The 18,397-nt window shown below is 50.6% G+C and overlaps 1 protein-coding gene across 1 annotated transcript; it reads left to right on the top strand.

Moving 5' to 3' along the window:
- Positions 1-3,573: 3,573 nt before the first annotated feature.
- Positions 3,574-18,397, top strand: SGK2 (serum/glucocorticoid regulated kinase 2). Its single transcript, XM_047069291.1, has 12 exons — positions 3,574-3,624; positions 4,134-4,183; positions 4,712-4,769; positions 4,972-5,055; positions 5,965-6,096; positions 7,150-7,262; positions 7,562-7,598; positions 8,591-8,677; positions 11,340-11,435; positions 12,335-12,490; positions 14,490-14,579; positions 18,233-18,397. The coding sequence occupies exons 1-12, from the start codon at positions 3,589-3,591 to the stop codon at positions 18,395-18,397; spliced, it is 1,104 nt and encodes a 367-aa protein (XP_046925247.1). The 5' UTR covers positions 3,574-3,588.

The following is an 18,397-nucleotide window of genomic DNA, read 5'->3' as shown; positions in this document are numbered from 1 at the left end:
GGTGAGGGTGCCATATTTCTAGATTGAACTCCAAGTTGCCAGCTTGAACTTTTGAGCAGGTGGTAGATGGAAGACTGACAGAGGGGCAGGGTGGGGCCGAGTGGAAGGGATGTGAGCCAGGACTCTTGTTTTGGATGTGTTACGAGTGAGGTGCCTCCAGGGACCCAACTAGTGAGCTGCTGAGGGAGCAGTTAGATATATAAACCCAGATTTAGTGCAGGAGAGAGTCGGAACTAGGGAGACAAGTTTGGGAATTGTGGAGTGTATAGCTGGTACTTAAAGCCATGAAACTGGTTGTGATTGACTCAGAAACAAGTATAGATAGAGATCTGGGGACTATGGGGATAGGCCAGTGGCAAAAGAGGAGACAAATCCAGCAGAAGAGATGGAGAAAGAGGTGAGGTGGAAGGAAAACCAGGCGATCCCAAAGCCAAGTGGGAAGACCGGTGTGCCACCACTGGCTCTGGAATGCGGGGGTCACGGGCCCGCTGCTTTTGTGGAGTGCTGGGATTAAAGCCTCTTTGGAATGGATTCAAGAGAGAAAAGAAGGAGTGTAAACTGAGTCCAGACAACTCTTTCGAGGAATTTAACTGGAAAGGAGAACAGAGAAGCAGAACTGTGTCTGGAGAGGGACGTAAGGTCAAGAGAGGGAGTTTAACAGCCAGCGGGTCTTCTGACGTGCTCTGAGCCAGGCATTTCAGTTATGATTATGGTCACTATTCTTCTCCTGTTCTAAAACAGTGCTGCTGAATAAAGGCCTCATCAGTGTCTTGTCACTGAGAAGACGTGTCCTTGTTCTGGGTATGTGTTTTGTCAACATGACATCCTGCCCATCTGTGTATTGGTTCAACATTTCTGTGTGGTTGAAAGATGGAAGACTCTGATATTGTTCACTCTGGCTTTCTTTGCTGCCACCCTCAGGTCCCCTGCTCTTCGGAGCCCAGAGAGAACCACCGAGGCCATTGGGCTCAGGTCCCTTTTTGTCCAACCTTCTTAGCCCCAGCCTATGGATCCCTCTACTGTGGTGAATCGCAGAGGCTTAAGTGTAGCATATGGTTGCCACACAGAAAGCTCCAGAAAGGCAGGGTCTGGGTCAGGCCCTGTCAACTCTTTCATTCCTCAGAACAACCCTCAGGATCTCCTGGGGAGAGGAAGGGACCCCACGAGTACCTAATGACTGCACCATGCAGCCAGGCCTTCATGAGCCAGGGTGCTGACTGGGACCCTGCTTCCTATCGCTCACAAAGCTGGAGAGCTCTGGGCTGACCTGTCCTGCCCTGGAGACAGTAGGCCAGAGTCCTGGAGCAGCCAGCAAGGAAGGGCCCAAATGGCCAAGTGTTCGGCAGTCAAAGACCAAGGCCAGCTGCATTGAGCCAGATACCTATGCTCTGAAACATCTGTAGATTCTCAGGAGGCAAAGAGCTCTCAGCTGCCATGATTGAGGTCTCTGGAACCTTATGATGGCCTGTCTACACCAGGCCTGGGTAGGCCCCAGGGAGCATGTCTTCTTACAGACAAGTCCCCTACACAAACACACACACACACACACACACACACACACACTCACTAATATACACCAATATGAACAGACACACAATAACCTATAAATACACATGTGGTTACACATCCAGTCATACACATGCATTGACACCTATACTCATCTGCAGACACACACACAGACTCACACTCACACACATACATACAACACATCAACATATATAAAGATACACACTGACACCGACATGTTGACTCACTACACAGAAGCCCATCGATACACACACAGAGAACACAGTTACAGATGCACAGACACACTGACAAGATTAAATACACGGTCACATTGATTCACACTAATAAGCAGAACACATGCGGTTCTACATATAGACTCAGACACACTAACACAAAAGCCTTCACGTGCAGGGACACGCAGATACACGAGACACACTGAAGCACATCGATGCACGAAACACCTGTACACACACACACACCACACACACAGCCTGACCCCCACACAAACGCATTCTAAAAAGCCCCAAGCGTCAGCAGGGCATTCCTACAGCTGTTGCCCACCCCCTTCCACCCACCCTCCAGGGGGAGGCGATGTCCCTGAGGGAACAGAGGTCTCTGGTCTCATCTTAAGCACTGCTGGATCCCATGTGACATCAACAGCCCTCTGCTGCTGCTGGGAGTTCTGAGCTGGGCGCTGGGGCAGGGCCGGCGCCAGGCACAGACACTTCGGCCCTTGTTGGGAGAACAGAGAGAGGCTCTCTTGTCCACTGCCTGTCCTCCGGCTCCAACTGCTGGTTCCCTCCGGGGCCTCTCCTCAGGCTGTGCAGGTACGTGGGGCTGGAGAGGCCAGGGCCTGGCAAAGGGGCCTACAGGGTCAGCCCAGGACAGGGTGTGGCAGTGTGGTGGGCCCCCTGGGGGAGCCCAAACCCTGGGGCACTGGCTGAAGCCAGGCTACATTTCTCAGGCAGTTCTCCAGCTTGTTCTCTCAGGGCCCCACAAGGTTGGGCCTCTTGGAGCAGCCTGGGCTGGGCGATTCCCTCCTTTCCCCTGTGGTCACTTCATCAGCTCCCAAGAAGGCCATGGGGTGGTTGCTGTAGGATCCTGCCTTGTAAAGATGGGTGGTTTCTACCCAGAGAGGCTAAGCTGCAGCCCAGGCCCCACAGTGAGTCAAGGCTGGGGTCTTGGGATATACAGTAGCGGGCAGCCTCCATGAGCATCTGGGTTCTTGGCCTTGGCCTTCCAAACAGGGGTGAGTCTGTGGGGCACTGGGCATCCTGAGCCAGGGCCTGGGCACACCAGCCTCCTTCACCCTGCAGGCCAGGGGGCAGGAAAACACTGTGCTCCTAGCTGCCTAGACCAGGTGGTCACACTCTTCACTATTTGATTTCAAACAGACACTAGCCAGGCTTGGGTCTCTTCATGGCTCGGGCCCAAAGCCCCCAGGGCAGCTGGCATTCCAGGGGCATTAGGTAGAAGTCCTTGTGGCAGGGAGATAATAGTCAATATGACACAGATCCCAGCCCAGGGTGTCCACAGGAATTTGGGGTCACAACATGCCTGTCTGGGAGCCTGGGGAGCCCAGCCTGCCGCTCACAAACTGTGTAGCCCCAAGCGAACCCCTTTCTAGACCTCAGGTTCCCCACCTGTGAAAGGGGGGCAAGGGTTGGGACTTTATGCTCTGCAAGGGTCCTTCCAGCCCTGGCCATCCTAGACTTCTGGATCTGCTCTGGCTCACAGGGATCTTACTGTCCTGGCTGTCCCCAGCCCTTGAAAAGATTCAGCTTGGGAGGGATACCCTGGGCCATTCTCCCTGGCTCTCTCTTGAGATGTTTGATTAGAGATGCTGGGTCCAGATGTTTGATTAGAGATGTTTGATTAGAGATGCTCAGTTCTTTTCCCATGCAGGGGGCACTGGTCTCGGGTAGGAGATGCTCAGACTATGGCAGGTGCACAGGGCCAGGGAGGGGTGGACAGTGCAGCGGCGCCTGAAACTCTAGACAGGTCATGCTCCTTCCCCAACAACAGCTCTCTCATGCCTGGTCCCCCTTGTGCCCCCAGAACCCACCTGATCACGGTTACAGAATGGACTCTAGCCCGGCGGGCAGCCCCAGTCCTCAGGTGAGTGAGTCTTGGTTCCCCCACCCACCACCAGGGGGCTCACTTCTTCCCACACTGGAGGAAGCCTAAGGACGCACAGGCCAGCCTGGTGGGCCAACACAGAGCAGGACTGGGGGGCCGACAGGGGTCACTGTGAGCTCATGGAAATGGGCTAATTTGCAGGGCAAGTAGGGCATAGAGTTGGGCAAGAGATTCAAGAAGAAGATGGGATACACAATTGGCCCTGAGGACCCCTGGATTCTAATGCCAGTGGAGCTGCCTGTAAGTCCTTGGATGGCTTTTCTCAGGGTCTGTTTCCTCACCCTCATAATTGGCACAATAGTCAGCAGCCTCCCAAGGCTGTTAGGAGGAGCAGGTGAGACAGTGGATGGGTTGGTAGACGAGTGGAAAGAAGGAAGGAAGCAGGCCTGCAGAGAAGGGAGCAGGGCCTAGGCCAGAGAAACGGGAGGTGCAGAGGATCCTAACACAGTCCCTGATGATCTTAATAACTTTTCTGTAAATATCTTTAGCCCTCAAGGGCCAATGGGAACGTCAACCTGGGGCCTTCAGCCAACCCAAAGTAAGTTCTGGTCTCTCAAGCAACTTTCTTCCTCCTTGGCTCTCCTCGTACGTGGCTCCCTTCTCCTTGAGAATAAAATCCAAGTTCTCTGGTCTATTGCCAAGACCCTCTGCCATCTGGGACCCAGGACTGTCCCCCTGCTTTATCTCCCACTACTTCCCTAGCCTTTGCTCATGATGAGCCCTGTGCCTGAAATGCACCCCAAAGTCTGCATTGTTAGCAGCTCCCCACCCTTCAGGCCCTTCTCGGGCTTTGGGGGCCAGATCCCTTGTCTTCTATACAGTTGTGTCTGGTTTTCTCCCCAACTTGCCTGTTGGTTGCTTGACTGGATCCCCAGGGGCAGGGGCCTGTCCTCAAAGCCCTCTTGGCTGGGAGATCATGGCATGCTTCAGTGGTGAGGAGGCTTGGCTCTTGGAAAGCGCCCTCTGTTCCCCAGCTTCAAAGTTAAAAAGAAGCCTGGATATGATCTCAGGAGCCAGGTTTCCCAAATTCACAAACACTGACCCATGTTCTTTTCCCCTCCCCCAGTGCCCGGCCCACCGACTTTGACTTCCTGAAAGTCATTGGCAAAGGGAGCTACGGCAAGGTGAGTGACACAGTGAGGCTGGGAGGCCTGGGTCTTCCCTTCCCCGGCCTCCTCCACCCTCTGCCTGTCACTTGCATGTGCAAAGAGGGAGCTCACAGCCTGCAGAATCATGGACGTGGGGCCAGAACTGGGGGCTCCTGAGAAATAAGAAGTTCAGAGGAGTAGGTCCCCTGTGGGGCCTTGCATTTGTGCTTCTGCTCAGGTGCTACTGGCCAAGCGCAAGTCTGACGGGATGTTCTACGCAGTGAAGGTGCTGCAGAAAAAGTCCATCTTACAGAAGAAAGAGGTATCCAAGCTTGCACACGGGCATTTCCCCTCCTGCTTCTTGTTCCCAGGCTAAGCTGGTTTCCCAAGCTCTTGGGTGCCAACTCTGAAGGACCCATGGAGCTGGGTGCAGCGGTGGTCATTGCAGGGGGCAGCCAGGTGGTGCTGAGGGCACTAACCTTTCTCAAGGAGGGCAAGCCAATCGACTCACCCATAGGACCTTCAGAAGGAAGGTCCCAGCCCTCTGCCTTTGCCTGGGGAATTCGGGGCTCCGTGGCAGTCCTCCGCCCTGTCTAGGTGCCAGTCTCCCTATCTGTGCAGTGTCAGGGGCACACTTGATACCCTCCAAAGGCCCCTCAAAGCCACAGCCATCCCGGAGTTCTAGATGCTTCAGCTGACTTGAGTCTCTTTAATGCCAACCCCATGAGGGGGATAGAACAGGCCCTGAGAGAGGCTTGAATATCAATCAGAGGACTTGGGTGAGGGAATTAATGATAACAAGGACATCAAGAGGGCAGATGGGGGAGGTCTTTGCAAAGGAGGTGGCCTGGCAGCTGGCCTTGAACGTAGGATTCTGATGGTCTGAAAAGAGGACGTCCAGGCAGGGAAAACAGCATGAACAAAAGCATGAATGTAGTAATCATATACACTTTCCTTATCACCCAGAGGAGGGCAGCAGGGGTTTCTGACCCCTGGGGCTAGAGCTGTACCTACGTGCTGTGGCTGGGAATGAGGCTGATCTGTTTAGAATCCTGGCTAGTAGGCAAGGAGCCTGGCTCTGAGGGGAATAAGGAACCACAGCCGTTATTTGAGCAGGGGCATGAGAAGGCCCTGGGCCCAGCAACCCCCACCAGTGAGGCTGTGTGGACGGTGCCAGGGTAGAAGGGGTTGTGCTGGGTTGTGACATGGGCCCCTGTCTATGACCCCACAGCAGAACCACATCATGGCGGAGCGCAGCGTGCTTCTGAAGAGCGTGCAGCACCCCTTCCTTGTGGGCCTACGCTACTCCTTCCAGACGCCCGAGAAGCTCTACTTTGTGCTCGACTATGTCAATGGGGGAGAGGTGGGTGGGCCCACAGGGCCCTGGGCTGGCTCTGACATGCCCATTGTGTATCAGGTTCTGGAATGATCTCACCTCATCCTTACAACAGACCCATTTTGTAGCTGAAGAAACCGAGGCTTGGGAGGTAACTCACTTGCTCAAGGCCACCCAGCCTGCTGTACCTAGCAGAGCCAGGATTTGAATGCAAGTCTGTCTGGCTCCCAGCCATGAGCATTTCTTGACTGCCCCACGCAAAGCTGCCTAGACACTCTTCAGGGCACCTGGGCAAAGTCAGTGTTAGTGGAACTCTGTGGTCAAGATTTCCAGTGTCCCCATTTTATACCACAGGCCACTGGGTGGGGGTGGTCCCTGTGGTAAATTGAGACCTGAGGTCACCTGGTGACCCAGAAGCACAGCTGGGATAAACTGGGCTCCATCCTGGACTTCACTCTGTCTCTCTGAGCAAGTGACCCCAGATGTTGTCTGTGTGACCTCATGACTTTTGGCCTGATACCAAAGAGGAGAGTTTTTGCTTTGCATCCCTAAGTCCCCTGGTGCAGCTAAGGCCTTTCTAGGCCAGCAAAACAGACCAAAGCAATTGGCCCATGGACAGATATAGGCTGGGCTCAGTTTGACAGCTATAATAATCTTACTGCCCAGGTGGGAGGAAAAACACATCTTTGAATGACCCAGGTTCAAATGGCAGCTCTGTCAGTTATGAGCTACATGACCTTGGACAAGTCACCTGGCCCCTCCCACTTTCCTCTTAGGTGAAACTGGCGTCATATTTGATACCTGGAAGGTAGTCATGAGGATTAAATGAGATAAGAGTTGTGAAGGGGTCTGGCTTGGAGCCTGGAACCCAGTACCTGTCAATCCATGTGAATTAGTCTCTCCTGCTGACCCTTTGGACACACACAACTACAGTATGGGGTGGGGGCCAGCATGCTCTTTTTCATGTGAGTACATTGCAGCTCACAGAGGGGGTGACTTGGCCAGCTGCCCCCCACCCTGCACTCTAGGAGCTGGAGCCCCTCACCTAGAGGCCTTCTTATGCACCTCCTCCCCCTCCAGCTCTTCTTCCACCTGCAGCGGGAGCGCCGGTTCCTGGAGCCCCGGGCCCGGTTCTACGCCGCCGAGGTGGCCAGCGCCATTGGCTACCTGCACTCCCTCAACATCATTTACAGGTGAGGCCTGCCTGTGGCTCAGAGCCAGGCCTGGGCTGTCTGCTGCAAATGCCAGGGGGTGTGTGGACCCCTAGGTCCCGATTAAACGCCAGTGAACTTGGTCCTCTGTCTAAGGAGGATGGTTCAGCAGTGGGAGTAGGGATCCTCCTTTCTAGGATCAAGTGCCCATTCTCCTTGGTCTCCCCCTCTACATGTTTGAGAGCCTCCGTGAATAGTCCTCCCACCAGGACTCTAGAGTCCCAACTCTCCTCACTAAGTGGTTGAGACATTACAGTGCTCTTTCCTCTTGTTTTCTGTAGGGACCTGAAACCAGAGAACATTCTCTTGGACTGCCAGGTTGGTGTATGTGTGTGTGCATAGGTGCACATGTGTGCTATGTGCTTACAAGTGTGCATGCATGCATTGTACGTGCATGCATATGGGTAGGGATTTATTCAAGTATGTGTGCATGTGTACCCATGTGCGTGCACACGCATGTAAGTGCACATTGCATGCACATGTGCATGTGTGTGTATATGAGGTCTGTACGAGCAAGGGTGGAGCCAAGTGGAGGCTCTTGGATTTTGTAGTCTCTCCATGTCCTAGACTGGGTTCCCTGGAAACAGATGGAGTGTTGAATGCAGATGGTTACTGGGGAATGCTCTAAGAGATTCGGTTTTAAGGGGGTGAGGAGGCAAGATTGGATAGAGGTGGAAGCCCACCTGCATTGTGGTTGCAGATGAGGAGGCCTCAGGTGATCTTACAGGGGTGGCGAGGGCCCCAGCTGGGACAACTCTTTGGAACTGTTCCAAATTAAGGCGAGGAGGCTGGGCTTTTGTGTCCCTGCATTGACCTGTCATTGGGTGTGGATTGCCCCTTGGGAGGGGCATAACTTTGAAAGAAGGCAGTGTCCCACCAGTCGGGGGGTGGGGGGAGGGGATGGGCATGATAGTCCCTAAAGACGGGATCTGAGCAGAGTCCCACGCTACCCACTGTCTCCACACCCTCCACCAGCCACTCTTCTGCCCAGCTGCCCAGTTGCTTTCTGAGTCTCCAGCCCTCTGTTAGGGCAGCTGCCACCACCAGACCCCTCCAGCAAGGACATTCATGGGGCTGCCATTGTTGTAGAGCACGGCTGAGTCTGATAAATTGGGAGCAGACAGTGGAATGCTATCTCCCCACCTTGCCCCTTGTATTGCTCCTGGCATCCAGTGGAACATATAGCCAGTGCCAGAGGCATAAGTCTCCGTAGCTGCTGGCCTGGGGTATACTTCCTGGGCTTTGGGGTTAGGCCTGACCATACCTTGAGCTTAGACCACTCTCCTGCCCCTGCCCCCCCTCCCCTGCAGGGACATGTGGTACTGACGGATTTTGGCCTCTGCAAGGAGGGTGTAGAGCCCGAGGAGACCACATCCACGTTCTGTGGCACCCCCGAGGTAAGCCAAACCTTGTAGGGGAGGTCAGAGGTCAAGTCATAAGTGGTTGAGCCTCAACTCCTGCTTAGAACCAACAGGTTACACTGGGCAGGGGCGGAAGAATGCTCACGCCTTTCACCCAAGCCCTTGCCCTGATCTGGCTGTGCACTCTGCCTTGGTTTCCTCATCTGTGTAACGGCAGCACCAGCTCAGGGGGCTGCTGGGCCCCGGCCAGCAGGTGGTGAAGCTCTGTAGCAATGCAGACCTATAGAAATAGAAATAGCCATGCAAACCATATAGTCAATGTAAAGTTTTCCAGTAGCCACATTAAAAAAGTAAAAAGAAGGGCACCTGGGTGGCTCAGTCGGTTAAGTGTCCAACTCTTGATCGCGGCTCAGGTCATGATCTCACAGTTCATGGTATTGAGCTCTGCATCGGGCTCTGTGCTGACAGCATGGAGCCTACTTGGGATTCTCTCCCTCCCTCTCTCTTTGCCCCTTCCCCACTTGCGTATGCTCTCACACCCTCTCTCTCTCTAAAAAAAAAATAAACATTTAAAAAAAATAGAAAGTAAAACAAAACAGGTGGAATGCATTTTAGTAGTACGTTTTCATTAAACCAATATATACAAAATATTGTCATTTTAACATACAATCAATATAAAATTGTTGAGATCATTTATTCCTTTTTTCTAACTAAGTCTTTGAAATCCAGAGCATATTTTACACTTTCAGTCCACCTCAGCTAAAATCAGCCTCATTTCAAGTGTTTGGGAGCCACATGTAAAAAGTGGCTGCCGTATGGGACAGCACTGCCCCACAGGGTGAGGGCTGTGTGGAGCAGGAGGGCTTGGCCTGACAGTTAAGATCAGGACTTGGGAATGTAAAACACTGGTCTGTCTCCCTCTGCCAGCCACCAAGAACCTGGAGGGCTCAAATTTGTGGGTCTCAGCAGTAGCTCCTACATGTGTATCTGTCCTGCCAAGGCCTCCCTGTAGCCTTGGGGTTAAAATCTTTCCTTGAACTCCCACCCTTGGACCTGGGATGCAAAGGACTTCCCAGTTGACAGATATCTGGGTGGGGGCTAGAAGGCAGAGGCCGCAGGGCAGAAGCTCCTCCTGATGGGACATGGGACAAGACTTTAGCGGCTCTATTGTTCTCCATATGCTTGAAAATCTGGATCTCAGATCTCAGCTGGGCTTCCTCCATTTGGTTTTGGGACAGCTGATGGACAGGTGACTACTCTGAGCAGGAGCCATTGTCTGTGTTTGTATATGGCAGGATGTCTTCTGGACAGAGCTGGTGTCCCAAAGCCTGACAGCCCAGCCATCCCTTCCTTGGACATTGTCAGCGGCGAGGAGCAGGGCATATGACACCCTGGCTTGTGCAGGAGACATGTGGCCCCAACATGTCATCTCTTCCATAACTCAGCCCCTGCTGTGATGCCAGAAAGCATAGACAAGAGTAACGATAGTTGTGACCACTGTTTAAGGCCTACACATGTACCATATTCCACACAGATTAGCACATAACCTTAAAAGAGAGATCCTGGAACCCCATTTTATGGAGGAGGAAATCAAGGTTCTAGTAGGTTAAATGAGCCCTATATAGGGCTCAGGTCTGTGTAACTTCCTGCCCTTCCCAGACCCACACAGTCTCTCAAAATGGCTTTGTCTGTTGCTGTCCCTTTCCTCATGGCAGAGATGTCAGGCTAAGAGGTCGCCAAGCCCTTGGGTTTGGCAGAAAACACTGTCATGCCTCAGGTCCTCTTCTCGTTGGAAGGCACAGCTCTGTGACGTACATTCATCTGTCAATATGAACTCAAGTGTCACCTTTTCTTTCCCGATTCCTATCCATCTCTCTGTTACTACGGTTTCCAGTACAAGCACGTGCCATGTTTACTAACACTTTACCATTAGTCTCCCCAATGCATTGTGAGTACTCACAGGGCTTTCCTATTCCCAGGACACCGACTGGATGCTCTGTGCAAATTAGATAAAGGCACCCCCTTGGGCAGATTCACTAGAAAAAGTCACCCCATTAAATATTAATAAAGTTGCCAGATATAGCCCTATACTAGGGTTATGGCTTGGTGAGTTGATCACAGCTAGGCTTGCATCCCCCTGTCTCCTTTTGGCTAGTACTTTTGTATGGTGCACAACATATACAACTGTACAAGGCAGTCCTGCCTGATCTTCCCTATGTTCCCAGCACGTTGGCAAAGGGTCATACACAGAGTAAGCCTTTGACAAATGGATGCTGAATGAACATATGCACACAGCCAGGTGAATATCACGGCAGGAGCAACCTTTGGTGATCTTTTCTTCCCAGTGCCTTGTTTACAAATGGGGAGTCTGAGGGGCCCCTGAGTGGCTCAGTGGGTTAAGCATCCTACTTCAGCTCAGGTAGTGATCTCATGGCTCATGAGTTTGAGGCCCACATCAGGCTCTGTGCTGACTGCTGAGAGCCTGGAGCCTGCTTTGGATTCTGTCTCCCCCTCTCTCTGCCCTTCCCCTGCTTGTGCTGCATTTCTCTCTCTCTCTCTCTCTCTCTCTCTCTCTCTCTCTCTCTCTCTCTCTAAGAAATAAACATATAAAAAATAAAATTTTTTTAAAAATAAAAATAAAACAAATGGGGAGACTGAGACCGAGTGTCTTTAGATAACGTATGTTTCTTCTCAATAGTACTTGGCTCCAGAAGTGCTCCGTAAAGAGCCTTATGACCGGGCGGTGGACTGGTGGTGCTTGGGGGCAGTTCTCTACGAGATGCTGCAAGGCCTGGTGAGTAGGGTGTAAACATCTGCAAGGGACCTGTGGCTCGGTCCCTTGGGGGTGGATCTCTGCCTTGTGTGGCCATTCAGGCTCCTCAAGGAACCGAAGGAGCGCTCGCTCTCTACTCCAAGCTAAAAAAGATGATGTGAGGATTATGTATATTTTTCAGTAATGTTAGTTCAGCGCTTTACAACACACATACTTCGGCACCTTGAAACAGCCTTTGGAGGCTGCCGCTCTAGGAGATGGAGCTGTTCTTATGTACAGAGAGGGAAACAGGCCCAGAAAGATCCCAAGGATGGTAGTTTGTGGAGCCAGCCCTGGGCCCCATCCTAAGCTGCCTGCTTAGTTGGAGGCTTGGGTGGTAGACTCACCCCAGCGCAGGCATTGCTCGGGGCGGCTTTGTCAACAGAGCTCGGGGGATGTGAAAGAGCAGGCTCTGTGGAGTCAGGACAAAGAAGAGCCAGTGGAGGAGGTGGGGGTGGAGAGCACCGGGAAAGAGTGGGCTCTGGGCACATGTGGGGGCTGGCTCTTTTCCTGGCCATGTGGCTTGATCTCTCTGAGCCTTGTGTTCTCATCGACAAATTACTGCTTGCCTTCAGAGACGGCTGTGAGGGGTGGGCCGGAATGACAAGGGGGGAAGTGTTAACTTTGCAAAGTGCAGAGTTGGTGCGCAAGCGGGGGTGAGACAGGTGGGATGGGGCAGGCTCCCGGGAGGTCCCTTCTCAGCCTTCCCAGCAGCCAGAAGCCCAGAGGTCTCTGTCTCTCTCCGATCTGCCATGTGAGCCATCGCACAACACGCAGTCTGGCTAAATCTTTCCATTTTCTGGCTTTGCTCCAACTCTCCCTGAGACCTTCCCCCCGCTTTGGCGTGGATGAGCCTCCAGCTTCTCTCTCTCTCTCACCAGCCACCCTTCTACAGCCAAGACGTGTCCCAGATGTATGAGAATATTCTGTACCAGCCGCTACAGATCCCAGGGGGCCAGACGGTGGCCGCCTGTGACCTCCTGCAAGGCCTTCTCCACAAGGACCAGAGGCAGCGGCTGGGCTCCAAATCAGACTTTGTAGGTGAACTGCCAGTGGACCACTGGCCCCTGACAGGGCACTCAGCATCCTGCAGAAGCGGCTGAGAAGCACAGTGGTGTGCATCCAGCTGCCCTCTAAAACCAGGCACTGCTAACTCCTTCCTCTGGAAATTCACAGCTGCTGCTGCTTAATTACTTCCTTCAGTTTGGTTTCTTTTATTCAGCCAATGTTTACTGAGCACCTACTATGCACCAGACATCAAGCTAGGTGCTAGGGATTCAATGGGCTGGGTCCTTGGCTTTATTAAGTTGGGGTTGGGGGGGGGTAGACAACAAACATCATGGTGTATAATTATTGTGGAGTATGACAAGTACCAGGAAGTAAATGAAGCAAGATAGACGATAATGAGAGGGAGTGAATTCACACTGGCATGGTGAGGGAGGTCCACTCTGAGGAGGTAACAATTAAGTTGAGACTTGAAGGATGAGAGGAACCACTCATGCAGAGAGCTGAGAGGAGGCATCCCAGACACAGGGCACAGCATGTGCAAAGGTCCTGTGGCAGAAACAAGAGGCATAGTACACTTTAGGGGATTTTGAATAGGGGTGTGGTAAGACCCAATTTCAGTTTTAAGAAATTCCTCTGGCTTCTGTGCAGAGAGAGGACTGGACTTGTTTTGTGCCAGTGCCAGGCTGGGCACTCAGGATATAGAGATGAATAATTTGTCCATTCCTGCAATGAGTTCATGATTTTTTTTTCATTAAAGTAGCACTTAAAAAATAATCTTACATTCTCGAGTCAATCAAAGACCGTTTGAATTTATGAGAGGAAGACCACAGTGCATTTCTCCCTGAAGTTTGTTTTCTCTTTCTGGCAGAGTGGTTGCGATGCACAGACTATGAGACAGACTACCTGGGTTCAGATCCCTCCTCCACCTTACTAGTCCTTACTGGTTGTAGAGCCTTGGGCAAACTTCTCTTTTTAAGCTTCAGTTTCGCCACTGGCAATAATGGCAACTAGCTCATACCTGCTACAAAGATCACGTGAATTAATATATACAAAGCACTTAGGCCAGTGCCTGGCACATAGTAAGTGCTTTTTAAGCATTTGTACCCCACATGCCAGATGCTGTGAAGCGTAACAATCTTTAGAGCATTTGTCTACCCATCCCTGGCCAGCTTAAAGAGGGAGACTTTGATGAACACTGTTCCCCTTCTTCCAGGTGGAAATTTGCATCTTAAAAAATATGTATGATTTTTCAAATAAGGTGTATATTCACATAGATCATAATTCAAAGGATATTCAGAAAAAGTCCCTCTAGTGACTCAGTTCCTTAGTTTAAAGGCAACCGGTGTTATCTGTTTCTTGGGTACTCAGTATATCATGGATCTGACTTTTTAACAAGTCCACAGGGTGGGGAGGGTGTGATGTAGGGAGCTGGAGAATCATTCCTTGCAAAACACAGATCGAGAGAGGGTCCTGCTGGGATAGGAGGCACTTGATGCTGACATTGGCTTAGATTAGGAAAGAAGTAGTGATTCATGCCCAAGGCTGAGTCTTAAATTCTGGGTCTCCGGGAAACTGTAGCTTTTCTTGGGGCTTTACTTCCTTAACCTTCCTTACTGACTTGATGTAATCTTTTCCTTTGGTTTGTATTCTAGAAGAATCAAGATGCACTGAGGCAGGTGGGTGGGGTTGCAAGAGCCCCTGGGAACCCCAAGGGCAGGTCCTGCTATCTTATTCATGGACATACTTCCAAAGCATACCATGGTGCTGGCACAGAGTAGGTGCTCAGTAAATAATTGTGAATAAACAAATGCTCTGGGGGAGAAGGGTTTGGGTTCTAGATGAGAGAAGAGGCCTGGCTACAAAACACCCCTTTGTCCCAGGAAACCAGCCGGAAGTGCAGGTTACTTTCCCAATAAAGGTTTTATGGCTTGACAGCCAGCTGCCAGTAGAGTTGGAGATCTGGGACATGGGGGTGGGGGGTGGGGAGGGGTGCTATGGGGAACACTGATCAGCACCTTCTTCCTGCAGCTCGAGATAAAGAACCATGTATTCTTCAGCCCCATAAACTGGGATGACCTGTACCACAAGAGGCTGACTCCACCCTTCAACCCAAATGTGGTAAGAGGTCACCATGTTCCAGATTCTGGATTCCCAGGGCTAATGGGAGGTTGGAGGGTATCTGGACCAACCCTCTTTCTACAGGTGGTAAAACCAAGGGCCCAAGAGGCTCAATGATATGTCTGAGACCACATGGTGAATTAGAGGCAGAACTGGTTCCGAAACTCAGAAGTCCCAACTTCCAGCCCAGCTCTGTGTGATGAGCCACGCAGCCCTTCCTTCATTTTCAACACCAATAACCCTCATTGCTGTTTAAAGCACTCTCTGGGGGCACCTGACTGGCTCAGTAGAAGAGAGTGTGACTCTTGATCTCAGGGTTGTAGGTTCAAGCCCCATGCTGGGTGTAGAGATTACTTAAAAATAAAATCTCAGGGCACCTGGGTGGCTCAGTCCATTAAGCATCTGACTCTTGATATCTCAGGTCATGATCTCACTGTCATGAGATTGAGCCCTGTGTTGGGCTCTGCGCTGACAGCATGGAGCCTGCTTGGATTTCTCCCTCCCCCCCCCCGCCCCTCCCCCACTCTCAAAATAAATAAATAAAACATTTTTTAAACCTCAAAAAGAAAGAAAGAAAGTGGTCTGTCACATAGCACACCCAGACAGAACCAAGCCCTATAAAAATGTCTTTTTCTGTCTTTAACCTTTTTTCTCCTGATAATAAAAACGACGTGTATTTATTGTAGCAAATATATAAAGCAGAGTTTAAGGCAACAGGGAGGAAAAGCTTATTATCTCACTGCCCGAGAGAAACTACTGCTGACGTGTTCCCTACGGTCTTTTTCTGTGTTTCTTACACAGGTCATACTTTATACATAGAGGTATCTTCTCCCCTTACTTTTTCTTTTCTGCTAAAAACTATGTCAGTATTTCCCCAAATCATGTAAAACTTTTATAAGTATCATTTTAAGTGGCTACATAATATTTAAACCCTATGTTGGTAAGTAACATAATCTATTCAACCATGCTCCTAATGGTGAACTTTATGTTACTACCATTCTTTCTTTATCATAATGTACTGATGAACACCTTTAAGTGTGTATCTTTTTTTTTTTTAATTTTTTTTCAACCTTTTTTTTTAATTTATTTTGGGACAGAGAGAGACAGAGCATGAACGGGGGAGGGACAGAGAGAGAGGGAGACACAGAATCGGAAACAGGCTCCAGGTTCTGAGCCATCAGCCCAGAGCCTGATGCGGGGCTCGAACTCACGGACCGCGAGATCGGGACCTGGCTGAAGTCGGACGCTTAACCGACTGCGCCACCCAGGCGCCCCTAAATGTGTATCTTAAAAATTTTTTTTTAATATTTATTTTTGAGAGAGAGACAGAGCATGAGTGGGGGAGGGGCAGAGAGAGAGGGAGAATCCAAAGCATTGCATTGGGAAAGAATCCAAAGCAGGCTCCAGGCTCTGAGCTGTCAGCACAGAGCCCAATGCAGGGCTCAAACCCACGAACCATGAGATCATGACCTGAGCCAAAGTCAGATGCTTAACTCACTGAGCCATGCAGGTGCCTCTTTAAGCATGTATCTTTGCTCAGAGTTCTGATTATTCCCTTAAGATGGATTTCAGATGGGGAATTGCCAGGTCAAAGTATGTGAACACTTTTAGGCTCCTTTTTTTTTTTTTTTTTTTAAAGTAATCTCTACACCCAACATGGGGCTTGAACTTACAACCCCAAGATCAAGAGTCAGCACTCCACAGACTGAGCCAGCCAGGAGCCCTTTGGTTCTTGATTCATAACTGTTTAGGCTCTTGATTCCTACTGCTTTAACTGTGTGGTGGGGAGGAGAATCAGCTTCCTGCCAGCAGCGTCTGCTGGAGAATTCTTGTCTCTCTGCAACATGTGCAGTTCATTGTTTTTAACTTCGCAAATTTGTTAAGTAAAAAATGGTATCTCATATTGTTTTAACTTATATTTCTTTGATTTATAGTGAATGCAGTTAGTGTTTGAATGTTAATTAGCAGTGGTAATATGCATGAAAGGAGCCTCATTCGAAGCGGACATTGGAGGGTCTCTCAGCCACCTGCGGTGTCCAATAGGGTCAAGCCCTTTCCATCCATGTAGTTCGCATATGTCAACACTGCAGTGTGAACTCACTATTTACACCTGGCCTTTCGTCAATTACCCGCTCACGAATGTATCTTTGAGCTCCAGATTCTTGACAGTGGTTGTCAGATAGGTTACGCTCAGTCCAGGTACCGGAAAAATTTCTTTATCTGGGAATGTAAAAAAGACCCAGAGGATAATATTGAAAATACACCCTGGAGAGAGACCAATATAAAAAATACTAGACAGGGAGGTAACAGAATGCAGTGAATAGACTTTAAAGTAAGACACGCTGGGTGTGGATTCCTGGTTCTGCCACCTACCCACCTCTGTGAGGACTTGGATAAGTATCTTTAGCATCGATATCATTTGTCGAAAACAGATAATGTCTGTCTTGTCTAGGACCACACAGCTAACAAGAGCCAGGGCCAGGATCTACACTCTGGTCTCGGAACTCTCAGCCCTGAACTGAGACCGCTGTGCCTGGTCGCCTTTTAAAGAAGCTGGAAATCATGGTCTCTTTGGTTCTGCAACCTAAGGCTTGCACACTCAAGCACATACGTACACCCTTCCACCTGTTCACCTGCTTACTTCGGAAAACCCAGGTGGCCTAGCATTCTCCACAGACTTGCCTTCTTCACAAAGAGACTAATTTGGTTAGCTCATGCTGCATAACAAGTCACCCCCAAACTACGTGACTTAAAACAACAATTTTGTATTTTGCCCCAATTCTCTGGGTTGGTTGGGTGAGTTTTTTTGGCCTGGGCCAGGCCAGCTAGTCTCTGCTGCGCTCTCTCATGTCAGTGGTTTAGAGGTGCCTCACTCAAATGCCTGGGAGTTGGCCAGCAGCTGGGGAGACTGGGTTCTCCTTCTAAGGCCTCTCGTAGTCCAGCAGCCTGGCCTGGGCTTGTTCAGGAGGTGGCCCGGGGTTCCAAGTGCTGCAAGAGAGAACAACTCCCAATGTGCATCTTTCAAACCATTGCTTGAGCCACATCTGGTAACAGATTGCCCCAAACAAGTCACATGGCTAACCCATATTATAAGTATGGAGAGATGGACTCTACCTCTGGATGGCAAATGCAGGATTTGTGACCATTTCTACAATCTCATACACAGGTCTTCCTCCAAAACGGTGAAAGCAGCCAGTCACTCTCTACCATATTACCCTATTCTATCTTCTTCATAAGGCCTGTCAACAACCCAGGTTGTCTATTTGTCTATTTGTGTACATGCTTATTATCAATCCTCCTACCCTCTGCATAATATAGGCTCCATGAGAGCCGGGGCCCACTCTATTTTGTTCCTCTGTGGCCCCAGTGCCATGAATAGTGGCTGATAGACAGTCAGTAAGTGTATGTTGACTAGACTTGTCTGAGGGTTGATGTGAAGCAGGCAGGGTGCCAGGAGGTTAGAGGAATTGATATGTGGTTAGTGGACCATGTGGAATAAAATGATTAATGTAAACACATGGGTAAGTGATAGCTAAAGATGGGTGTCCGCAAGGCATTCAGAGGGGAGGCCTAACATCGCTCTCAGGGCTCATGGGTTCCTTTGGCGGCTCTGACCCTAGTGTTCCCATCTCACCATTGGTTTATATTCACAGGCAGGACCTGCTGACTTGAAACACTTTGACCCAGAGTTCACCCAGGAAGTTGTGTCAAAGTCCATTGGCTGCACTCCCGACACTGTGGCCAGCAGCTCTGGGGCCTCAAGTGCATTCCTGGGATTTTCCTATGCACCAGAGGATGATGCCATCTTGGACTACTAG

The sequence above is a fragment of the Lynx rufus genome, unplaced genomic scaffold, assembly GCF_022079265.1.
Source record: "Lynx rufus isolate CCGP_SWC_20201006 ecotype Redwood Valley unplaced genomic scaffold, mLynRuf1.p SCAF_8, whole genome shotgun sequence".
Lineage (NCBI taxonomy): Eukaryota > Metazoa > Chordata > Mammalia > Carnivora > Felidae > Lynx > Lynx rufus.
This window is presented reverse-complemented; position numbering and strand designations above follow the sequence as displayed.

Bases quoted from the DNA above. Each gene is read 5' to 3' on its own strand.
- SGK2 (XM_047069291.1), top strand. From the start codon at position 3,589: ATGGACTCTAGCCCGGCGGGCAGCCCCAGTCCTCAG. The intron at 6,097-7,149 runs GTGGGTGGGCCC...CTCCCCCTCCAG, and splicing joins ACTATGTCAATGGGGGAGAG to CTCTTCTTCCACCTGCAGCG. The intron at 12,491-14,489 runs GTAGGTGAACTG...TTCTTCCTGCAG, and splicing joins TGGGCTCCAAATCAGACTTT to CTCGAGATAAAGAACCATGT.